Source organism: Papio anubis, chromosome 16, assembly GCF_008728515.1.
Source record: "Papio anubis isolate 15944 chromosome 16, Panubis1.0, whole genome shotgun sequence".
In the NCBI taxonomy this organism is placed as follows: domain Eukaryota; kingdom Metazoa; phylum Chordata; class Mammalia; order Primates; family Cercopithecidae; genus Papio; species Papio anubis.
The window spans coordinates 89,068,205-89,093,087 of NC_044991.1; the positions used below are offsets into that span (position 1 = coordinate 89,068,205).

Below are 24,883 nucleotides of genomic sequence, written 5' to 3' on the forward strand. Positions count from 1 at the left end.
AGCTGGGGAGAGGCTCCTGATCATTCTCCCTGCTTAGTTCCCCAGAGCATGAAGGTTACTTTAATTCCATGAATGGTCCCCTGAGTCCCTCAGAAGAGCAGACACCATATCATGTATGTACACTGCAGACCTGACCAGGTCACTGCTCCCGCCCTCCAGTAGTTTATAGTCTGCAGAGGGGATGGTGAGGAGGAATCACTGAAATATTTTATGTTGGGTACACACTGGAAGCCCCAAATCCAGCAGTGCAGCAGTGTGCTCTTTCCTTCTCTAAACCGACTTAGCTTCTGTTTTTAGCCAGGTCCCCCCAGGTGGTGGTAAGTGGTAGACTGGCATCTCTTCCGCCTCCCTTTTCCCACAGTTGTGTCCATGCTCTGGGCTGATGCAGTGCCCTGTGCAGGGGAGGAGAGCACTCCTGGGCAGCTCTCAGAAGTGTCTGGTCACCTCGGTCCTCAGTCATCAGTCACCCAAATCCTGGCTGCATCATCCCTCACTTCTGGGGTCCAGCTTGGCCACTGTCAAAAGAAGTCCACAGGCATCTCAGGCAGGTCATCCAGATCTGTCCTGCCCCACACTCCCAATTCCATCTCCCTAGCCATACCAGCGGGGGGTGAGGAATGAGCCTTGCCACCTCCCAGGCTGTACCTGAGGTGGACACACAGCTTCTCTGCTCTCAGGTCTCCAAACCCAAATAAGCCATCCGTTACCATCACACCCTCCTCAGGACCCAGCACGGCCTCTTGTCTCCCTCCTCCAGCTGTGAAATTTCATCTCGAAGGAGCAAGGCCCAGGCCCAGGCTCATCCCAGGTTCTTTCTTGTCTCACCCGTGGCCCTCAGTTTTAAAGCTCAAAAGCCAAGAACCGGCCTCTGCCACTTTCCCTTTGGGCAGCGACAGAGGTGGCCTTCCTGTGGGAGGCTCACAGGTGGCAAGAATTCCGGGGAGAGCAGGTGGGAATTCGGGGGAGAGCAGGTCAGTGATGGGGTCCTGGTGCCCTCAGTTGAGGCAACTCCTCCCCACGACAGGGGCACAGAGTGAGACTTTGAATGGAAGCCCCTGAGTCTCCCATCAGAGGGGAGCAGGACAGACGTCCTGGTGTGTCCCCACCTGGCCCTGCCCAGCCGGTGCTGGAGCTGCTGCTCAGGCACACGCCCAGCTGCTCACCTCTGAGTGAAGGGTCATGGCCACATGTGGGCGGCAGCCATGCTGAGCCTCAGCGAGTAGATCCAGCCACCCTAATCAAAACTGCTAGACCAAATTACCTATTGATTTCTCCATTACAAATGTGTTTTATTTTATCTTCCTGTGGGCTTTTATTGGCCATAATCGTCTTTCTGGAAGGCCTCCTTGCTCAGACTGGTGACACGATTTTTTAATGCATGACATGCAGCGTTATTCCATGTCCCGGGAACATGAGCCAATAAATATGGGAGAAAGACCACTTCCCTCAGGGGCTTGTTCATAGCGCCGCCACGACGTGATGGAACAGTCTAGCCCCACAAGTGGCCCCGTCCCAGCCAACTCCTGGAGGGCCTGGGGGAGCAGCTGCAGGCATTGGCGTGGTCAGCTCTCGGGGGGACCCCAACACGATGTGGGTGCAGGTAGACGCTGGGAGCTTGGAGGCATCTGGAGTCCAGAGACAGAGGAACCAAGGCCAGACCTGGAGGAACCTGAGACCCCTGGTAGAACCTTTCAGAGGAGGGTGCTGGGTTATTCTGGATCAGGCGTCCCATCAGACTTGCAGTCAGCTTGGGCCGTGGAAGGTCCTGCAGGGTGATAGCTGCAGGTGCGAGACCCCTGTGTGGCGCACACAACCCCCAGATGGTCCTGGGCAATGGTGGTGAACAAGGGGGTGCCCACCCCCTATATCTCCTAGGCACCCATGGGGTACAGATGACCCACACTGGCGCTGTGCTGGGTGCTGGGGAGGCAGAGGTACAGGGCACAGCCCCTGCCCCGGGGGTGGCAGAGTCAGGGTGGGGGTCGTGCACCAAAGCAGTGAGAGGTGACAGTGTGCATCATGGAGCCACGAGGCATCTCACTCTGGACTCAGGGAGGCTTGCAGGGACCACCCCTTCCTTCAGATGGACACCCCTGGGGAGGATGAGGGCTCACCTAAGCATGGTGTCGCGGTGATTGCGTGTCACCCCCAGGGGCAGTGCAGGGACAGTGGGGATCCGGGACCAGAACTGTGATCTCTGTCCCTCCCTGCAGACCCTCCTGGAGGCAGTCATGGGCTTCCAGGAGCGACCGTCTCAGTTTTCCTTCCATGCTCATCCAATACTATTATTGAGGCAATTTTTTTTTTTTTTTTTTGAGACGGAGTCTCGCTCTGTCGCCCAGGCTGGAGTGCAGTGGCCGGATCTCAGCTTACTGCAAGCTCCGCCTCCCAGGTTTACGCCATTCTCCGGCCTCAGTCTCCCGAGTAGCTGGGACTACAGGCGCCCGCCACCTCGCCCGGCTAGTTTTTTTTTTTTTTTGTATTTCTTAATAGAGATGGGGTTTCACCGTGTTAGCCAGGATGGTCTCGATCTCCTGACCTCGTGATCCGCCCGTCTCGGCCTCCCAAAGTGCTGGGATTACAGGCTTGAGCCACCGCGCCCGGCCTGCAATTTTATTTTTTGAGACGAGGTCTTACTCTGTTGCCCAGGCTGAAGTGCAGGGGTGCGATCACTGCTCACTGCAACCCTGACCTCCCAGGCTCAAGCACTCTTCCTACTTCAGCCTCCTGAGTAGCTGGGACTACAGGTGTGAGCCACCACGCCCAACTGATTTCTTTCTTTTTTTTTTTTTTTTTTTTTGTAGAGATGGCATCTCACTATGTTGACCAGGCTGCTCTCGAACTCCTGGGCTCAAGCTATCCTCCTGCCTCAGCTTCCCGAAGTGTTGAGATTACAGGCATGAGCCACTGCACCTGACCTTATTGATGCGATTTTTAAATTTCTTCTTTTTGTACTGAAATATTTTATTCAGTAGCAGTGCCGAGAAGTCCTGAGTGTGACATACCAGATTATGTGGTTGTTCCTGCTTGGAAAGATCAGATGCTGAGAGGCTGTGGTGGCCCCAGAGAAAGGGCAGGGTTGGGTCTGTTCAGCCTCAGGTGCTTCACTGCCGGCCCTAAGCATGGCGAGTGGGGTTCAGAGCAACAGCACCTTGTGGGTGGAACACCCCGGGTTCCTTCCTGTCTCTCCTGTGGCCCTCAGCTTATGAAGCTCCAAAGCCACAAACTGGCCTTTTCCGCTCCACTGTGGACAGTGTCTGGCCTTCCTGCCTGCAGGCGGCTCACAAGGGGTGGGAACATGGGGAGATCACATCCGTTGGGGGACATGGTGCCTTCCTGCTTCTTGGGGAAAGCTGATTGATCCCTCCAGCAGATAAGTTCCTCTCTAAGTGGAAATGTCTTACACTGCTTATCATGAAGGTTTCCAGGCATTCCTAGAAGTAGGAGGAACCGACATGATTGCCTGGAAGCACTGTGTCGTGATGATTGTGTGGAACCATGTCATGATTGTGTGAAAGTGCGGTGTTGCGGTGATTGCGTGTAAGTGTGGTGTTGTGGTGATTGCATGGAAGTGTGGTGTCATGATTGCGTGGAAGCGTGGTGTGATTGCGTGGAAGCGTGGTGTCATGGTGATTGTGTGGAAACGTGGTGTCTGTGTGGAAGCGTGGTGTCTGCATGGAAGCGTGGTGTCAGGGTAATTGCGTGGAAACATGGTGTCGCAGTGATCGCGTGGAAGCGTGGTGTCACGGTGATCGCCTGGAAATGTGTCGCGGTGATCGCATGGAAACGTGTCGCAGTGATTGTGTGGAAGCGTGGTGTCACGGTGATCGCGTGGAAGCGTGTCGCGGTCATCGCGTGGAAGCGTGGTGTCACGGTGATCGCCTGGAAATGTGGTGTCGTGATCGCATGGAAACGTGTCGCAGTGATTGTGTGGAAGCGTGGTGTCACGGTGATCGCGTGGAAGCGTGGTGTCGCGGTCATCGCGTGGAAGCGTGGTGTCATGGTCATCACGTGGAAGCGTGGTATCATGTAAATCTCACAGTGATGGGCATGCTGCTGCACAGCAATCTGCACTTTTTGCAGGAGTACTTTTTTTAATTACCAGACCTCATGATCCTCCACATCTAAATCTGTCAGAATGCATCACCCTCAAAAGCACATTTTGGGCAGAGCGCAGTGGCCCATGCCTGTCATCCCAGCACTTTGGGAGGCCGAGGCAGGTGGATCACCTGAGGTCAGAAGTTCAAGACCAGCCTGGCCAACATAGTGAAACCTCGTCTATACTAAAAATATAATAATTAGCTGGGCATGGTGGCAGGCACCTGTAATCCCAGCTACTGGGGAGGCTGAGGCAGAAGAATCGCTTGAACCCAGGAGGCAGAGGTTGCAGTGAGCCGAGATCATGCCACTGCTCTCCAGCCTGGGCAGTGGAGGAAGACTCTGTCGGAAAAAAAAAAAAAATCAAAACTATATGATAAGAAATAGATAGCAAACTCACAAACTAATACTCCCAGCTCTGACCTTGACCCCATTCCTCCTCTAATAATGATGATCATTTTTATTAGTTTTTGCTTTATCCTCATGTTTCTTTCGCAAACATGAGCAAAAACGTATACAAATCGTATTTTTCTCCCTGTTTTGCACAAAAGGTGCACGCTATGTGGGTTGCTTTTTTGGCCACCAGTAGATCCTGGAAGCCTCTCCTCTTCAGCACACAGAGGTTGTTCTCATTCTCTTTACAGCTGCAAGTGTCTCCCCGCACAGATGTACTGCAGGCCGTGCAGCCAACCATAGCTGATGGATGTTTGGGTCGTTTTCAGCATATTGTCTCTGCGTATACTACACAATGAATACTCTGATGCATATGTTACTTTGCACATATCTAAGCAGAATTTTTAATGCAATTGCAACACATTGTGTTGTGCTTTTTCCAGTGAGACTGTTGCAAGCTTTGCCACTGACTGTCTCAGGGCCCCAAGCTGTTTCCACGTAATTTCCCTCCCTCCCCAAAATGTGTAGGAAAGGCTTGAGCGAAGCTTTTCTGATCATACAGCATCACTGCGGAACTGCAGCTCTAGCGTTTATCAGCCTGGGTCCTGGTGCACCACAGAATTGTGTGGATGCAGGGGCCAAGGGCAGCAGTGATGGGAGCTGCAGACCTGGCATGGTGGTGTCTGGGGCTGCGGTAACAAATTACCACAAACCAGGTGGGTTACAACAATAGAACTGTCTTCTGTCCCAGCTCTGGGAGTCAGAGACATAAATTCAAGGTGCCGGCAGGAACGGTCTCGCTTGGGAGGTTCTAGAGGAGAACCCGCTGCCTGCCTCTCTCCTGTTTCTTGGCCTGTAGCTGCCTCACTCCAGACTGCACCTCCGTTGCCACATGGCTCCTCCCTGCACTTGTGTGTCTCAAATATCCCTTTCCCTTTCTCTCTGTTTTGAAATTTTGGAGAGCCTCGCTCTGTCACCCAGGCTAGAGTGCAATGGTGCGATCACAGTGCACCACAGCCTCAAACTGCTGGGCTCAAGTGATCCTCACACCTTAGCATCCCAAAGCCCTGGGATCATAGGCATGCATGACCACACCCAGCCCTGCCTGTCTCTTATGAGGGCCTCTGTCTTTAACTTACATGTACAAAGACCCTATTTCCAAATAAGGGCCCATTCACAGGTCCCAGGTGGACATGTCTTTTGGGGGCCACCATTTGACCCCCTGCACCTGGTGAGGCCCCCCTGGCCAACAACGTCAGGAGCCTTCCCCACACTAGGCTCAAAGGAGGAAGGTCAATGGGGTTACCAGGCCAGGAAGAGGGGCTGGAGTCCTGCAGGAGGAGCCCAGCTTCTGCCTCAGCACAGCATTGGACAGGGGCTGGGAGGCCTAGACCCCCTCCCTCTCTCCTCCCATCAGCCAAACCCAGCAGGAGCCAGAAGACAAGGGTGCCTGGGAGATGGGACCTTTTGGGGCCTCCAGGCTAAAAAGCAGGGCAGAGAAGAGCCAGACATGGTTCAGAGAGGGCTGGACACCAACCTTCCCGCGTGTCCCCCCACGCCCACCCCCCCGGAAGCTGCGCCAGGTCACTCCCAGCCCCGATCTGTTGTTCCAGGCGGTCGACTACGAGCTCAACAGAGCCTTCATGCTCACGGTGATGGTGTCCAACCAGGCGCCCCTGGCCAGCGGGATCCAGATGTCGTTCCAGTCCACGGCAGGGGTGACCATCTCCGTCATGGACATCAATGAGGCTCCCTACTTCCCCTCAAACCACAAGCTGATCCGCCTGGAGGAGGGCGTGCCCCCTGGCACCGTGCTGACCACGTTTTCAGCTGTGGACCCTGACCGGTTCATGCAGCAGGCTGTGAGGTAGGTCCACAGGACACGCCTCGTCCCTGCCTGCAGCTTCCCGGGTTCCACACAGAAGGGTCCAGAAATACCCCATGAAACCCACAGCCCAGAATTCCCCCAGATGGGTGGTCGGGGGCATCCCCAACCTGAGGCACCCTCCAGGAGGGAGCAGCAGCCCTTAGTCCCGGATAGCCAGATGCAGCCCCTGACCAATCATGAGTGTTGTGACCGGCGCTTGCACATTCAGCACTGTCCAGATGTAGGCCGGCCCCTATCCTGGCTGCACTCTCATAGCCGTGAGACTCAGCAACCTCCTGCCCTTTCAGTTCCTCAGCGTCCTTGTCCGTTCGATGGGGACGATGAGGGCATCTGCCCACTGGGTCGTTCTGAGTTGAGGCCACCCACTACTGGATGAGCTCGGTGCCCGTAGGCCACAGGCCTGTCCTGTGATGTGGGGGGGGCAGTCCAAGGTGGAGGGGAAGCCCCAGAGGAGGACAAGGCCTGGGGGTCTCCAAGGAGACGGAGACGCTGGCCCAGGCCCAGGCTCTGGAGGTGTGGCCAGTGCAGCTGCCTGATCGGGGCCACGGAGGCCTGGGATCCAGGGCAGCCCCGCCCACCCCAGCCTTACCTCCCCCTGCACTTGTGGTCTCCACAGATACTCAAAGCTGTCGGACCCGGCGAACTGGCTGCACATCAACACCACCAACGGCCAGATCACCACAGCAGCAGTGCTGGACCGAGAGTCTCTCTACACCAAAAACAACGTCTACGAGGCTACCTTCCTGGCAGCTGACAACGGTGTGGCCCCCTCCCAGGAGGCAGCTGTCTCGGCGGCCTTCCCGCGTCCTGGTTCTGTGGGCGAGGGAGGGCGCTGGCCAGGCCCCAAGAGGGCAGCAGGGCATCCAGAGGGTCACCCGGAGGTGCTGAGGGGACGTCTGCACAGACAGTGGTGATCAGGGTTGCATCATCTCAGGGCCCCCAGGCCATGCTCCACCTCCACCCATTCCCGTGTCAGTCATTGATTCCGCCCCCTCCCCAGCATTCACTTGCTTGCTCGAAGGTGTGCCCCGTCCATCCCCCCAACGTCACTCACCCACAGGCTCCAGGGGCATCAGGGCACTGGTCATCCCAGCCTTGTCCTTGCTGCACTCTGCAATCTGAACTGCATCTCAGTTTTGCTGCCTGTAAACTGGGGCATTGGAACCAGGTCCACAGTTTTCAAATGCTTTTAGCTGGCAGCCCTTGCCACAGACCCCGTCCTGTGGGGAAGGCCCAGCCCCACCGGTCAGCAGCCCCTGGGGTGCCACCCTCGTGGCTCTGACCACCCACAGCGCAGACCCCTGTGGCCCTCAGTCACAACAGGAAGCATGAGACCCTCCAGGACCCTGGGAGTCCAGAGGGCAGCAGCAAGGTCCCGGAACAGGCGGCACGGCAGACGACCTCAGGAGCCTCGATGGGAGGGCGAGGATGGGCTCTGCAGAGGCAGCAGGAAGAAGGTTTGAGAGCACGCTGGACTTTCTGAGGGACGTGGGCTGGCATCTCAAGGAGTGGCCACCCCTTCCTGGACCTGCAGTAATCCTGCGAGCCGGCCGAGCCCCCCACAGGTCACACGCTCTCAGAGGCATGGAGGCAGGGTGGGTGGGAGCAGAGATTCTAAAACCGAAGATCAGTCCAGTACCACCGCTTCCCAGTGGGAAAAGACCTGACCTCTCTGTGCCTCAGTTTCCTCCTCTGCCAAGTTGGGGGAGTCTTAGTACCCCTGAGAATCAAACGAGTCTGAGTCATCAGAGCACTGAGGAAGGGCCTAGCTCAGGGCAGCATGGGCTCCTGTTTGCTGTGGCTGTGATGACTGCCCGGCCTGCTGTTCACTGAGTACCGGCCGAATGCCTGCAGCTGCTCATCGGTGAGCAGCACACGGCGATGCCCGGCCCTGGCGTGGCTGACAGCCCGAGTGTGTCGGCTGGAACCCAGGTCAGTGAATACCGATGGAGGAAACTGCAGCACGATTGAGGCTTTTTTTTCTCTCACGTCCAAGAAGCCTGGAGGCAGGCAACCCAGGGGCAGATCCCAAACCCGGGGCTCCGACTGTGCCATGGCATGGTCCAGAATGGCTGCTGGAGCTCCAGCCATCACAGCCTCGTTCTGGCAAACAGAAGGCCTTGTGGGGAGGGCACAGGCACACACCTGCTCTACTAAGGACTTTCAGAAAGCCCCATGCAAGTCCTCCACCCACCGCTCACAAAGCCCAGAACTTACTGATGCTGCCACCCCTAGCTGCAAGGGATGCTGGGAAATGGGGTCTTCTAGGTGGACAGTGATGATCCCAGACAAAATGTAGGACTCTGATTATTTTATTAAAAGGAAGCAGAAAATGGATATTGGGGATGACTCAGCAGTGTCTGCCCCAGGGAGACCAGAGAGAAACCAGTCACACAGATGATTCAGGCAACAAGAAGAGCTGAGAGAAAACAAAACCAGTGGCTGGGAGGCAGTGACCAGGGGCTCTGCCCTGAGGAGCTGACCTTGGGACCAAGAGCTGTGGAACCAGAGAAGCAAGCAGGGGAAGGTGGGGTGACAGAGGAGGGTCACAGAGTCGGGAAACGGTGTGCGCAAAGGCCCTGAGGCGGGGCCATGCCTGGTGGGCTCTTGGAACGGCTGTGCATGAAGCCTCATGGGCAAGGGTCGTCACTGCGCAAACGCTCGTCCCATAGCAGGTGAAAACAGGACGTGGTCACCTCCCTGCCAGCCTCCCCAGCCATCGCCACCTCCCCCGCCAGGGTCCACAGAGCCAGGGCCGTGTAGCTGTGCAGCTACCTGTGAGCCCAGGGCCCTGGTCAGGGGAAGCGTCTCCCCTTGACGGCCCTCCTGCTGTAGCTCAAGCCCTGAGGTTAAATTAGAAAGTGATTGTGAGCCTGGGCTGGGCCCAGTGGTGCACACCTGTAATCCTAGCACTTTGAGAGGCCAAGGCAGGTGGATCATGAGGTCAGGAGTTCAAGACCAGCCTGGCCAACGTGGTGATACCCCATCTCTACTAAGAAAATACAAAAATTAGGCCGGGCGCGGTGGCTCAAGCCTGTAATCCCAGCACTTTGGGAGGCCGAGACGGGTGGATCACGAGGTCAGGAGATCGAGACCATCCTGGCTAACATGGTGAAACCCCATCTTTACTAAAAAAATACAAAAAACTAGCCGGGCGAGGTGGCGGCGCCTGTAGTCCCAGCTACTTGGGAGGCTGAGGCAGGAGAATGGTGTGAACCCGGGAGGCAGAGCTTGCAGTGAGCCGAGATCCAGCCACTGCACTCCAGCCTGGGCGACAGAGCGAGACTCCATCTCAAAAAAAAAAAAAAAAAGAAAGAAAGAAAATACAAAAATTAGCCAGGCGTGGTGATGCATGCCTGTAATCTCAGCTATTTGGGAGGCTGAGGCAGGAGAATCACCTGAACCTGGGAGGCAGAGGTTGCAGTGAGCCAAGATGGCGCCATTGAACTCCAGCCTGGGCAATAGAGTGAGACTCTGTCAAAAAGAAAAGAAAAGAAGAAAGAAATAAAAAGAGATTGTGAGGCCATAGCTGGACGAAGCATCCATCGCATGTGGCAGATGCCATGTGAGTGAGCCTGGGTGTGCAGGCCGGAGTAGGAGCCCTCCAGTTAACAGAACCTGTCTGTGCTTCTCCGATCACAGGGTGTGCCCTCAGCGACATCTCAAAGCAGTTTTCAAAGGTAGCGCCGCCCTGCGTCCCCTTAAATGTGTTTTGATGCAGCTTCCAGAAGATTCAAGAGACATCCTGTGGGATATATTTTTACATGCTTCGCCTGCCTCAGTCAAGACACGTGGTTGTTAATGTCAGGTCAGGAGCTGCCATCAGGGGCAAAGCCACAGTCAGAACCTGCTGCTGCCGCCGCCGCCTCCAAGCCTGAAGAGTAGACAGGGCATCTCTGTCCCCAGATTCCGGCCGCCTGGCCTGCATCCATCAGCACTGCTGGCTTGGGCTGAGTCAGGGGCTGAGCACATGAAGGCCCCAGGGACAGGGATGGCCCCTGAGGAGCTCTGGGGGCTCAGCAGGCACCTCCCTCCATGCTGAGGCCAGAGGTCATCGGGTCCTCCAAGGAGACTTCCTGCCGGGCCAGGACGGAGCTTCCATCAAAGCTCATCGGGAGCGGCCGCACCTGCCTTTCTCACAGACACTTCCAAAGGCAGCAGTTCTTCCACGCGATCATGGGCTCAGGGCTTCCAGCACCCTGGGGCTCTGCTGGGTGGGGCCAGCAAAACTCCAGGAGGCAAGGAAAGGTTTTGCCCTAAGTCCCAGACGAGGGCAAGATGTGGTGGGTGGGTCCAGGGGCCAGTGCAGAGCCCAGCACCCTCAGAACCCCTCCCTGGTTCCCCCGCTGGAGTGAGTCCCCAGTGCGTGGCTGTGACCTCAGTGGCTCTGAGTTTAACTGTGCATTGGTGGAGGGCATGTGGCGAGGGCTCCACGCGAATGCCGCACCCCGCTGTGTGCGTGTGTGCAGCGGTGGGTGTGAGTGTGGCCATCTGCTCTGCGGTGTCTGTTGAGATGCCATACACAGTGACTGTGTGCGTGTGTGCAGCTGTGGGTGTGGGTGTGGTCGTGTGCTCTGGGATGTCTGTTGAGGCGCTGTACACAGTGACTGTGTGCGTGTGTGCAGCTGCGGGTGTAGGTGTGCCCGTGTGCTCTGCGGTGTCTGTTGAGGCGCTGTACACAGTGACTGTGTGCGTGTGTGCAGCTGTGGGTGTGAGTGTGGCCATGTGCTCTGCAGTGTCTGTTGAGATGCCGTACGCAGTGGCTGTGTACGTGTGTGCAGCTGCGGGTGTGGGTGGGGCCGTGTGCTCTGCGGTGTCTGTTGAGATGTCATACACAGTAGTGTGGCTGCCCATGGCGTGTGGCAGGGTGTCAGGAGCCACGGCTGGGCTGTGGGTCAGTCCCTGTGCAGCTGTGTTGGGGGGTGGCCGGCCGTGGCCGGCTGGGGGGCTGTAGATGTGTCCCTGTATATGTTGTGTGTGGTTGTTTGTGTGCGTGTCCTGTGTGGAGCTGTGGGTTGGTCGTGGAGTAACAGGAGTGGCCCGTGTGGTGACCTGTGTCTGTTCCGCAGGGATACCCCCGGCCAGCGGCACCGGAACCCTCCAGATCTATCTCATTGACATCAACGACAATGCCCCTGAGCTGCTGCCCAAGGAGGCGCAGATCTGTGAGAAGCCCAACCTGAACGCCATCAACATCACCGCGGCTGACGCCGACGTCGACCCCAACATCGGCCCCTACGTCTTCGAGCTGCCCTTTGTCCCGGCGGCTGTGCGGAAGAACTGGACCATCACCCGCCTAAACGGTGAGCCCGCCTTAGGCCACGGGGAGGGTCAGACCAGCCTGGGGTGCAGGCCCCTGGGAGACCCAGCTGGCCTTGGAAGAGTGAACACCAGAGGTGGGCGACGGCCCTCCAACAGGACTGTCCCACCAAGGCTGGGGACACTGGCCACGCTTCAGCTGCTCAGCCTTCTTCACCTGGCCCTGAGGAGGCCACCAAGTCATTCCCAATTTCTTGCTGCTTTAATGAGCCCAGCCGTGAACATCCTTGCAGCTCTGCCCGTGTACATCCATGACAACTTCCTGTGCCAGTTATCAATTGACTGGACCCTGACCGATAACGTTTCCTTAGAATACTTCCTTGGATATGAATTTGTGGTATAAAAGGATATCAAAATTCTCAAGTTCTGGCAGTACGGTGAAAACGTGCTCTAGACATGTCTACTTCCATCGGGAGAGTGCCTGTTTTCTCAAACCCTACCAACACTGAACATTATTGTTTTAAAATAATATTGTATTCTGCTACCTTTAGGCCAAAGTCATTATTTCCATTTGTATATCTTGACTACCAGTGGAAATTTTTTAAAAATATTTATTGGCCATTTTTGTTTCTTCTGTGAATTGTCTGTTCAATGACTTTGCCTATGTTTTCTTTGGGAAGTTTCTTTTTATTGATTTGGTAAAACTCTTTATATATTCAGGAAATTATTTCTTCTTCCTACATGTTGCAATTGCTTTTTGGTTGTGTCTCCAAGGCCTTTTTTTTTTTTTTTTTTTTGAGACAGAGACTCACTCTGTTGCCCAGGCAGGAGTGTAGTGGCACAATCTCAGCTCTGCAACCTCCACCTCCCAGGTTCAAGCAATTCTCCCACCTCAGCCTCCCAGGTAGCTGAGATCACAGGCTCGTACCACACACCAGGCTAATTTTTGTATTTTTTACTAGAGACAGGGTTTTGCCATGTTGACCAGGCTGGTCATGAACTCCTGACCTCAAGTGATCTGCCCACCTCAGCCTCCCAAAGTGCTGAGATTACAGGCGTGAGCCACCACACCCAACCTCCAACGTCTTTTAACTTAATGATGTGTGGTAACCAGACAGATACTTCAGATTTCCATGCCATTGGACTTAGTCTTTTCCTCTGGACGTCTTGCTTGGAAGGGAGGGTCAGGCTCTGGCTGAATGTTTACTGTTCCTTTGCACCAGGTGACTATGCCCAACTCAGCTTGCGCATCCTGTACCTGGAGGCCGGGATGTATGACGTCCCCATCATCGTCACAGACTCTGGAAACCCTCCCCTGTCCAACACATCCATCATCAAAGTCAAGGTGTGTCCATGTGACGACAACGGGGACTGCACCACCATTGGTGCGGTGGCAGCGGCTGGTCTGGGCACCGGCGCCATCGTGGCCATCCTCATCTGCATCCTCATCCTGCTGAGTGAGTGTGGCTGAGCACCAGGGTGGGTGGGGGCATTGCAGATATGAGTGCCCTGTCCCAGGGATGGTGGGCAGAGTGGGGCCTGGGTTTCACCCTCAGCCCGCATCTCTCAGCCTTATCTGTCAGGAGTCCTTCAGAAATGCAGCTGAACTGGTCCATATGACAATGGGAAATTGGAGCCTCCCATTACTCTCAAGTCTGGAGGTGCAGGTTGGCCCAGGCATCTCCCAAGGCCTGGCCCCTTTCCACGGCTCCACTCTGCCTCCCAGAGCCCCTGTGTCCTGAAGCTGTTGCCCTCCAGGACCTGCGACGCCTATGGGCAGCTCCCAGGTGGACTTAGCAGAGGGAAGGTCAGCCCTGCCTGTTAGCTTCCCCATCCAAAGTCCCAGGACACTCTCTGATTGGACGGGTTTGGGTCACATACACACCTTGGAGCCAATCACCAGCCAAGGAATGGAGTGTTCTCATTGGCTCTGCCCAGACCATATGCTCTAGTAGTTTCCTGAGTTTCCCAGAACCACATGGGTTCCCCAGCAGGCCTGAGGGCTGGGGGGGTGCCAGGGGAGGTGCTTGAAAATGACCCCAGAGGTCCCTCTTCCCATCATCCCTCATGGACAGTCGCCCTGGTCTGTGTTAGCCCAGGGATCCCAGTGGGAGGCAGGGCAGGGAAGGGTTCGGTCACCACCTCCCCAGTTCACACCCAAACCAGAGGGTCCCCCACCACGTCCAGAACAGGCTGAAGCAGGTGCCAGGCCCCTCCTGCAGATCTGGCCTGTAGCTGACTTAAGACCCCAGGGACCAATGTCAGCCCTGTCCAAAGGACGTCTGAGTTATGAGGACTCTGCTTTTTTCCCCATTTCCAGACCTATCACCCCTCAAAAAGCCGGTTTTTAATTCTGAGGCTTGTTTTGAAAGCCGTTCAGTGTCATGGGCTCCTTTGTATGATCAGGAGTGGAAAGAGCCCCACAGAGGTTGGGAAGAGTCTCCATAGCAAAGGTGGGGGCGTCCTCACCGACGTCCCCTGCTCTGAAGACACAGGGGCCAGGCCCAGCCAGAGGGCCCTCTGTGGGCAGGGCTGTGAGGCCTGATTCAGCCGGGTGCCTGGCCAGGGCGGGAGACCTAGGCCACTCGCAGTGGAGGGCAGCCACAGTGGGGCCGGGGCCAGGGTCAGCAGCAGATCCGCCTGCTGCCCGGCTTCTGTCCATTCGTGGGCACCTCAGCCCTGGTGGGGTGAATGGGGGCACCCGGAGTGGCCTCCCCTCCTCCACACTCCTTCTCTCAACCCTCGCTCATCTTGTCTGCCCGGATGAGTCTGGGGTGCCAGCTATGAGAGTGGAGCTGACCCCTTCGAAGCTTCCACTGAGCCAAGACTAGAGCAGGCTCCAGGTTCCAGGTTCTCACCGAGCCGCACCTGTAGCAGGTGGTTTCTCCCTCCGCCTGCCCTTCCCTCTCCACGATCTGGGCCAGGTCAGGAAGTATCCTCCAGCTGTCACCTCACCCTGCACAGGCAGGAGGGATGCCACCAGTACCCACAGAGCTCCTCCCAAGCCTCCGCTCAGCTTCAGAATCCTCCTCACGGCACTCAGGCAGCCACAGCCAGTTAATCGGGTTGGCAAAAAACAGCCCTCCTGATGGGGGGGTCGCCACCCCTCCCGCCTCCGGGCTCGCCCTCTGCAGTACATAAGAGCACACCTGTGACTTCTGGGCCTCAGCTGTTACATCTGTGACGTGGGAGGTGATGGGAGGCTTCGGGAGGATGCAGTGGAGTGGTTTGTGCAGACATTTACTGGGGGCGTGGGCCGCGTGACCTGCTCCTGGAGCCCATGCCCGGTGCATTGCCAGGCTTGCAGATGGGTGCGCCAGGCTTTTCCTGCAGCAGAGGCAGCCAGGGGTCCAGAGTGAGCAAGGCTGTTTAGGGGAGCCAGGCCTGGACACGGACCTCGGAAGGCAGGGGGAGGCCAGTTCAGCTTGGGGGAGAGGGTCCCCTCCATCCACCCCACAAGGGGGCTTTACCTCTCTTCAGTTTCCACATGCACCTGAACTTCTAAGCCTGTCCCCCAACTCCTCTGGGTGGTGGAAAGAGCCCCTCTGAGTGACCCCTTGGTGCTGGGTGGGGCTGCCCTTCTGTCCAGCAAAGCCCTGGACTGACCCCGCCCCAAGGGCCCTCAGGAAGCAGGATCCCTGGATCCCCTCTCTGGGCCCCTCTCCTCCCCTGCCCCCTCCCAGGGCGGAGCCTCTTTCAATATGGGGGAGTCCATCTCCCTCCCTCAGTGATTCCTGCCAAGACACTGTGTGCCTAAAACCTCACTTCCACCTCCTTTGCCAAAGCCGTCTCCCCTCCTGCTGCTCAGAAGAGGGACTCAGAAAGACTTGGGGGTGCACCCCTCAGCCCCCCATGTCCTCCTGCCCCCAGGTGGTGAGGGGCGCCCTGAGCTGGCTGCCTCCTCAAAAGGGGAGTGCAAGAGGAGGGCGAGTATGTAAATCAGTGTCTCAAAATGTAGCCCAGTGCGCAGGCAGTGAGCTGGGTAGAGGGCCTGAGCCAGTGCGGCTCTGCCTTGGAAACTCATGCGCACACACACAGGCATGTACACACAACATGGGCACACATGCAGAGACACGTGGGCACACATGCACTATGCACATGAACACATGCTTGCACTCACACCCATGAGCATACACAGACACACGAAGTACACATGAAGACATGCACAGACATGCATACACAGACCCGTGCAGACTTCTGTGTGCACATACACACACAAACACACGAGCACACACATACACAGATCTACATGCTCGCACAGGCACACGCATGTGCAAGCCTTCATATACACATATTCCTGCGGATACATGTATGCATGGTTACACAGACATGCATGAAACATCTACATCCACAAATGCACACGCACGTGGGCCGCACATGTGCACAGATGTGTGTCCTTGCACACCCAGGCCTGCATGTGCAGAGACACATGTGTGTGTGCAATACAGGTGTGCAAGCAACACGGGCACAGAGTCATGCTTGCGTGCCACCTGCATGCACATGCCCACACAGACACGTGGCAAACAGAGGCATGCGTGTGCACACATGCGGCACACCCACACACCCTGCTCACGGGCGGCCCTCCCCGCAGCCATGGTTCTGCTGTTTGTCATGTGGATGAAGCGGCGGGAGAAGGAGCGCCACACGAAGCAGCTGCTCATTGACCCCGAGGACGACGTCCGCGACAACATCCTTAAGTATGACGAGGAAGGTGGCGGCGAGGAGGACCAGGTGAGACCATGGCCCGCCTCTGCCTCCCCACAGGAGGCCAGCTCTCACGTGTACCAGTGTCTCAGCAGGGCTTGCCCTCGGGTTTTAACAGTAAGACATTTCAACCTTTTTCACCAGTGAGGGCGCCAGGCAGGGGAGCAGTTTCCTAGTCTGACCGCCCTGCCCACATTTGCATGTCTAGCCTGGGCTGAGCTGTGCACACTGCACCTGCATCCCCCACAGGGGATCCTGGGACCCCTCCCATCCTCTCGCCTTCTTCCCTCCCACTGCCAGCCCCTGCCCAGTGCTGCCCCATGCCCTGGAGGGGAGGGGGCTCTGGGTTGGCCAAGGATACCGATGCCCACTCACCTGATTGCTGCTGTGTGCAGGGTCTGTCGAGTGACCAGGGGCAGTGGCCCGGGAGGGTAGACTATGAGAGCTGCTGGTTGGAATTTGGGTCTGCCCTTGGCCTTTCAGGGAATCGGGGCAAGTCCTTAAACCCATCTAAAGTTCAGACCCCTCCCCACCCACAACACGACCATAACGAGTGTGAGGAACATGCCTTGTGGAGACCCAGCTCCTGGCCACCTGAGCACGCGGGGCACATGGTCAGTGAGCAGCGTGGTGGTGGGGTCACTCGGGGAGAGCCCCAGGCCATGGAACACAGCCAGGCACAGCCCGCATCCCTGCTCAAGGGATTGGGGTGAAGGGTGAGGAAGTGGGGCATTGTGGAGGGGCACAGCAGGGGACAGCATGGTTCTGTGGGATGCTTGGAGACCAGGCCACAGGGCAGCGGGCAGCGGGCGCATCTGTGGCCCAGGTCACAGAACAGGATGCAGGGCGGAAGAGGGGCTCGGCGGATTCTTGTGGTGCCCCTGACTCCTCCCGGCTCCCTCCTCCAGGACTACGACCTCAGCCAGTTGCAGCAGCCGGAAGCCATGGGGCACGTGCCAAGCAAAGCCCCTGGCGTGCGTCGCGTGGATGAGCGGCCGGTGGGCGCCGAGCCCCAGTACCCGGTCAGGCCCATGGTGCCGCACCCAGGCGACATCGGTGACTTCATCAACGAGGTGTGTGCCCCTCAGCAGTGGGGGTCCCGGGCAAGGTGTCTCCTCTAAAACTAAAATTCTAGTAGCACACAAACAGCAGCCGTCTCCACAGTGCGGGTAGCCGCCGTGGGGAGGAGGCGGCTCAGACCCGGGTTCCAGGCCCAGCCCTGCCCCTCCAGCTGGGTGGCCTGGGCAAATCACCTCCCCCAGCCGGCTCTCTTTCCAAGGACGACGATTCCTACCTGTGAGCCAGGCGAAGGATCAACATGCAGGGCGGTGTTCAGCCTCCTCCACACCCCCTCACCCTCCCCCAAAACCCTCTCACCCTCCCCCCACCCCTCACCCTCCCCCAAAACCCTCTCACCCTCCCCCACCCTTCACCCTCCCCCACAGCCCCTCACCCTCACCCACACCCCCACCTCCCCCGACACCTTCCTCCCCCTCCCCACACCCCTCTCACCTGCCCTTGGGTTGGGAGGAGCTGAACTCCAGCCATAGGCCCTACCCAACCCTCCGTTTCCCCTGCCCACAGGCCGCTGCTGGATTTGAGTTTGCCCCTCCAACACTCCCACGCTCCGTCTTCACAAATGCCCTTTCCTATTCAGAAATGCCCTTCAGTTAAATGCAGAGAGCACTTATTGGACACCTACTGTATGCAACATCCTACCTCCCCACCTCTTCTTCTGGGCCCCGCTTTCCGTTCCATCAGATCCTGGGGCTGAGACAGTGCGCCCTGCACTCTAACCCTGTGTCTGTGACCTCCAGGGACTCCGGGCTGCCGACAACGACCCCACGGCACCCCCCTATGACTCCCTGCTGGTCTTCGACTACGAGGGGAGCGGCTCCACCGCAGGCTCCGTCAGCTCCCTGAACTCATCCAGTTCCGGGGACCAAGACTACGATTACCTGAACGACTGGGGGCCCAGATTCAAGAAGCTGGCGGACATGTATGGAGGCGGTGAAGAGGATTGATGACCTCGCGTCTTCGCACCGAAGTGAGAGCCACACTCGGACGCGGGAGGAGCAGGACTGAGCGGAGGCGGTCGGTCTTCCCGACTCTCCCTGCGGCCGTGTCCTTAGTGCTGTTAGAAGGCCCCCCCACCCCCACGTTGAGCTGTCTAGCATGAGCACCCACCCCACGGCGCCCTGCACACGGCCGCTGCCCAGCACCGCGCCGGCTGGCACTGAAGGACAGCAAGAGGCACTCTGTCTTCACTTGAATTTCCTAGAACAGAAGCACTGTTTTTAAAAAAAAAAAAAAAAAAGGAAAAGAAAAGAAAAAAAAAAGAAAGTGCCTTTTGGTACATGTATCAGATTCCCTCAAACTCAGGAGTGACTAAAGCTGACAGACCGTCCCCACCTTCCTGTCCCGAGCGGCCTCTGACCCCAGCTAGTCCCAGCTCTGAAGGCATCATTCAGAAATGGGGGAGACTGTGTCTTTCTTTCTTTCATTTTTATTTTGGTCTTTTATTAAGAAAAAGAAAGTGGGTGACTTGTTTGAAAACAGAGTGGGATTCAAATCCCAGCAGCCTTTGCTGTACACAGTTGGCCGGGGGGAGGCGCGGGGCGTCTCTTGGGTCTCTTGGGATTCGAGGCCAACTGGGAGGCTTAGCCTTCAGCCCCAGCAGCAGAAAGCCCTGGGGCCGGTGTGGCTCAGACTACCCCCCCGCCTTGTGACTGCTTCCCACCCTCTCCCGGATGCTGTGAGGAGCTCAGGCTGGGGGCTGGAGGGGAACAGGGGTCATCCTGGGTGTTCCCCATCTCTGTCCCTGGCTGCCCCCAGGGCTCCACCCCCAGTCAACCCAGGCCTCCGTCAGGGCCACCTGTCACCCCGAGTGCCACCAGATCCCCTCTGCCTTTGGTCCAGAAGAGTGAGTTTTCCAAACCAGCCAGCGGTCTGGTCACCAGGCTGGCTCCAGCCCTCCAACCTGGTGACCAGACCGCCTGGGGCACCATCAAAGGCCCCGCAACATGCATCGATTCAAACCCCCGGACACTCTTGACAGCTCCAACCATCCGGGGGGCTGTGCAGATGGCAGGAACCGAGGACCCTCCCTGGCAGTGGGAGAGGGCATGGTGACCAGAACCACACCCAGCAGCCTGCAGCCTCCCCGTCCCCAGCCTGTGTGCTTCCGATTCCTGCCAGATGCTTGTGGGCCTGTGTGGGTGGCGGGAGGCCCTGTCTTGCTGTGTCCACCTGTCGCACAGATGCCTCTGCACACTGCAGACAGTGCCTCCCCTCTCCTATGGGCCCACGTCGGGGGCAGGCAGCAGCGGGTCCGGCCTTGCTGCTGTCCTCGAGGTTGGCACTGCTATCTCCAGGGCTGGGTTGACTGAAGCCAAACAGGGGGAAGGAATCAGTCCTGCAAGACAGTAAGAGGGGCTGTGCCCGGGGACCCCCGGGAGAGCGCTCGGCTGCCCGTGTTCACTGCATGAGAAAACTCGGAGGCTGCATTCTCCCTCTGGCATGGCTGTGTCTGGGCGCCTCGGGCTGGGGCAGGAGGCAGGCCCCATGTGGGGAAGCCTCGTGCTTGTCAGCTTTCTGTCTCTCCCAGGCCAGTGACAACTGGCTTCCCAAGGAAGGAGGTGCCAGGGGTCCTGGGCAGGACCTGGTGTTGGGCAGGGCGGTGCCAGCACTGGGGAAGGACCAGGAGCCCTCCCGGAGCCCCGCCCTGCACCTGCCGCTGGGGTCAGAGGGTGTCTCGGGGTGCCTGTGGGGGCAGCATGCGCTCCACCGGGGACCTGGGCCCCCCTCAGCCTGTGGCTCTTCCCCATGGCTAAGGTCACGCCTTTTCTGAACAGCTTTGGCCTTGAGTGCACACATCTGTGCCAGGCTCACAGCACATTCCCGTTGGACGTCAGGGTCCTTACCCAAACCAAACTCACAGCCACCCCTGCGCAGCCTTCAGAGTCGAGCTGGGGTCCCAGTCTCCAGCTCTGTCCGTTCCGACCCTCCCATGGCTGCCCAGGGAGGGCGGAGTTCACTGTGCCACGTGCTGGGTGCCCCCCTCTGCAGACAGCCAGTCCAGGAGATGGACCAACAGAGGTCAAGGGGCAGCCGGCTGGGCTGCACCGGGGTCCCCCAGCTCTGAGCTGTGCTATGCAAACAAGAATGCTGCTGAGGGTGTGGGGCCGTTGGAGGGACGGCTGGGCGGCCAGTGGAAGGACTGGAAGTCTCTGCTGTTTGGGGAGGTCTGGCCTCCAGTCCTGAGGAGTGTGTGCGGATTGTTCTAAGTGTGACTATGACCCGGGAGCCAGGGCAGCATGAACTCCTTTCTCTGAAATTTTGAGGCCTCCTTGGGTTCCCTGAACCCTGGGCTGGCGTTCCCAGGACCCAGCACCAGGAGACCCCAGTCCCGCCAGCACCGCCGCGCTACCCGGGAGGGCTGGGCGATGTTGGTGCCGCCTCCCACCAGCTCCCCTCCTCTCCCACCGCCTCTTGTCACTGCCAAGCCCCCCGTTCATTTTGCCCAAATCACGCAGGCTGAAGCTGCAGTGCCAGCTGGAGGGACATTCGCAGGGCTTCCCATGCCCATCCCTGCTTCCAGACAGCTGGACAGCCTCCCCTTTACCCCCACCCCGGTGAGCCCCTGGGGGCCAGAGAAAGATGGGGTTCCCGCAGCTTCCCAGCTCCACCTCTGAACTTGAGTTAGCATTAGCTAAGCATACAATCAGTGTCCAACATCTCTCTTCCTTAGCTTGTAGATACGACTGTCTGTAACCAGGGGACCCCTGCTGGAAGCCGGGAGGCCAATGCTGGCCGGGTGCGAGGGCATGGTTTGGTTCCTTTAGGGAATTTTTGTTCTGCAAACAGGAGAAACCTGTGCTGCAGGTGGGAGTGGCAGGAGCGACTGGCCTTGGTCAGCAGGCAGGCCCCAGCCCAGGACCACAGTGCTCTTCAGGGCCTGGGCAGCCCCCGTTTCTGGCCCAGCAGGTTTCTCTTTCTACTGTCTTTCAGCACATCCAAAATGCTAGGCCTCCCGCCACCAACGTGTCAGAGCAATGTCCAACTGTCAGGCGCTCAGAGATGCCTCAGTTTCCCTAGCGTGAGCACCAGCTGACACACACAGTCCACTGAGATGAGAATTCTGTTCTCTCCAAAGCAAAAAGCCAGGCGAGGGGAAGTTTCAATTTCTGTCAGTGCTCAAAGGAATAACACCAAAAGAATCAACACAAAATCTCCCAGACACACGTGACCCAGCTCACGGCGCCGTGGGTCCGTAGGAGGGACAGCACCTCGCAACAGGCCCAGCGGGGGACCAGCTCTCTGTACAATTGGAACGTGTTTTACTTTTCTTTTCTCTCCTTTTTTCATTCTGATTTTTTTTTTTTTTTTTGCATGTTTCTTTTTGAAAATGGACAAAATGTGCAGCAGCCCGCATGACCACAGTTGTTTTGGGGAAAGATACTGAAGTATGATGTACTCACACCTGCAAATCTGAGCATCACGACGTTAGACAAACGTTCCACCTTTTTTTGTAATCGTCAACAGCACAACTATTTTGTATTGTTGTTTGTATCATTTTGTACCAAAAAAAAAAAAAGGAAAAAAAAAAGGGAAGCGAGTTGATGTTTTCAGTGTGTTTCTAGTGCCAGACAGTCTTGGTTCCGAACTGAGTGGACTCTTGTGGAGCGGCTGTGCGCCGGCAGGCGGGGCGGGGTGGACCCTTGCGGAGCGGCTGTGCGCGGGCAGGCGGGGTGCGCTGCTCCAGAGACTGAATAAAGTCCCCCTTTTTCGTAGTCGGCCTCGCCCTGGCTTAATTTTCTTCCAAGCATTCGAGAAACAGCTGGTGCTCCGGGACGGCAGGTGGGTGCACACGGGGAAGGTGGTGGCCACTATGAGATCCATCCATGCCGAACACACTCCTTGAGCACCTGTGCAGCTCGAGGCGCTGTCCTAGGCTGCGGGAAAATGAAGAACAAAGGCAGGCCCGCTCCTCACACCTGTGGGGCCACATGCCATCTGTCTCAATGTTTTAAAGGGTTTAGAAGGTATCCATGAAGCTAACAAGCAAAATCACATTCCCCTCCTACCTTGGCATATACACCCGCCGGACTCCATGGAATGCCCGGACCAATTTGGAATTCTCAGACTCCTTGGAGTTTGGTGCCATAAGTGGCAGCAAGGAAGGAGCTGGCCTGGGCCTGTGGCTCTTCCCACCTTCCTCTCTTCCCACCTCCCTCTCTTCCTACCTCCAGCTTTGCCCAGTGCTCCAAGGGGCCTGCGTGTAGGCATGTGGATGCCCCAGCCAGCATGTCCTGGCTTCACCTAAGACCCCCACAAACAGTATCCCTTGGGCCTCAGGATAGGTCGACCTGGTGAAAATGTTCCTGCAGAAGAGGCCTGAGCAGGCCACGGAGGGGGCTCAAGGCACTTTCTGAGGAGTTTCAGGGTCCTGGTGCCCAGAGGTGTCTGGAGGGGCAAGCACAGGGCCCCCAGCCCTGTAGACTCCTCCCCCTGTGGTGGGGGCACAGTATAACGGGCTGAAGTGCCGGCACACGGAGACGCATGTGCACACATGTATATGCTTGCACACACATGAGCACACATGCACACCCACATGGACATGCACATGCATGCAATGGACGTGTGCACACACACATTCGTTCACATACTTGCAAACACAGGCAGCACGCATGCAGCACATGCACAGAGATAGGCCTCTGGCCACTGACATGTTTGGGTGCAAACCCTCCACAGCCACAGCCGACATCAGCAGATAAAACCACCAAGCCCCAGAGCCCCTTTCACGGATGCCAGATGCTTCGTGCATCCCTCCCTCCCCCCTCACTTCCCCAGCCTCAGGTGGAGGCTCTCCTGCAGTGGTAAGACCAGCTGGGCCTCTGAAGGTGCCTCTCCCGCCCTCTGCCCTCCGTGCCTCCTGTCCTCTCCACGCTTCCTGCTTCCCTCTTTTCCTGTCATTGCCTTATCCCAGGCAGGGGGCATGAGGAGTATCAAGTCCCTGGGCCAGGCCTTCGGCAGAAGGCTGGTCACCACTGCAACCGGAGGCGCCTTGCTGGAGGCCTGGGTGAGGGGGTACAGTGGCACACCATCTCAGTGGCCCCTCAGGGTCGACACAGGCCATGCAGCAGTGCTGTGCCCCTCAGTGGGGCTCACCTTGGCAATGAGCTGGGCCTTCTGTGGGCATGTGGTCCAGCATTCGCTGGGCCCTTCCAGCTGAGGCCATCACCGCTGGTCCCCAAAGGGTGGCTCTGGGGACCATGTCCAGGCCTAGTCCTCTCTAGGGGAGGGGACGTGAGCTCCGGAGGCTTCCCCAGCACAATGCCCCATGGACCAGGCTCCTACACAAAGGCTCGTGGGTACTCCATGCCCATCCACGATGCCCAGGGAGCCTCCTTGGATGGAGAGGACAGGCACAGACAATGCCACCTGTCCCAGGGCCTTACTCTGGGTCCCACAGAACCGGCCATGGAAAGGTTATGGTCACCCCCACTTTACAGATGAGGAAACTGAGGCTCAGAGAGGGGCAGTCGCCCACTGCGGGCAGAGTTTGAACTCAGGCCTCCCTGTGGCCCTGGGGGCCTCCCAGGACACAGAACCAGCAGAACAGCCCAGGTGTCTCCCTCACCCCACAGAGCTCTGGCCTCAAAGTCGCTGGTGGGAAGCCAACCAGGTGGCAAGTTAGTCCATTAACTACACTAATGAGCCTAGAAAAGCAACCCGTTAACTACACTAACCAGCCCAGAAAAACAACCCATTAACTACACTAATCAGCCCATTATCAATCAGCCCATTATCAACACTAACCAGGTGTGAAGCTAGTCCATTAACTACACTGACCAGCCCAGAAAAACAACCCATTAACTATACTAACCAGCCCAGGAAACCAGCCCATTAGCAACATTAACCAGGTGGGAGCTAGTCCATTAACTACACTAATCAGCCCAGAAAAACAACCCATTAACTATACTAACCAGCCCAGGAAACCAACCCATTAACTATTCTAACCAGCCCAGGAAACCAGCCCATTAGCAACACTAACCAGGTGGGAGCTAGTCCATTAACTACACTAACCAGCCCAGGAAGCCGGCCTATTATCCACACTAACCAGCCCAGGAGGCCAACTCACTATGTCTGGTAACCAGCAGTCTCATGTGTGGTGCTGTAACCACCTAGTGCCGGGACTAGGTCACAACGGATGGGAACATGGGTCAGGTCTGGTGGTCGGAGTCCAGGATCCAGGCACCACAGGGTTGGTGCTGAGTGAGGGCCTGCCCCACACAGATGGTGCCATCCAGGCGTCCTCGCATGGTGGAGGGTGGGGGGCAGAAAGTCCCAGCTCTCTCCCTCCTGCCCTTTGATAAGATGCCATCCAGTCCCAGGGGCTCCCGCCTCATGCACGAGGTTGGTGCTCTGATAAAAAAGGCTCCCCGGCCGGGCGTGGTGGCTCAAGCCTGTAATCCCAGCACTTTGGGAGGCCGAGACGGGCGGATCATGAGGTCAGGAGATCGAGACCATCCTGGCTAA

The 24,883-nt window shown here is 57.5% G+C and overlaps 1 protein-coding gene and 1 pseudogene across 2 annotated transcripts in view; both read left to right on the forward strand.

The window, feature by feature from the left end:
* CDH4 (cadherin 4) overlaps positions 1-18,640 on the forward strand; it is a 669,406-nt gene extending 650,766 nt beyond the window's left edge. Inside the window, exons 10-16 of the mRNA XM_021920848.2 lie at positions 6,105-6,358; positions 6,996-7,138; positions 11,449-11,682; positions 12,862-13,095; positions 16,230-16,369; positions 17,251-17,415; positions 18,160-18,640. Of these exons, the coding sequence (XP_021776540.1) occupies positions 6,105-6,358; positions 6,996-7,138; positions 11,449-11,682; positions 12,862-13,095; positions 16,230-16,369; positions 17,251-17,415; positions 18,160-18,366 (1,377 nt within the window). The 3' untranslated portion in view covers positions 18,367-18,640. The remainder of the gene's footprint in view (positions 1-6,104; positions 6,359-6,995; positions 7,139-11,448; positions 11,683-12,861; positions 13,096-16,229; positions 16,370-17,250; positions 17,416-18,159) is intronic.
* A 725-nt stretch (positions 18,641-19,365) lies between these two features.
* Positions 19,366-22,717, forward strand: LOC101000531 (annotated as a pseudogene). Its single transcript, XR_004178829.1, has 3 exons — positions 19,366-19,470; positions 19,950-20,091; positions 20,518-22,717. The product of XR_004178829.1 is annotated as an uncharacterized LOC101000531 (transcript).
* The last annotated feature ends 2,166 nt before the right edge of the window (positions 22,718-24,883 follow it).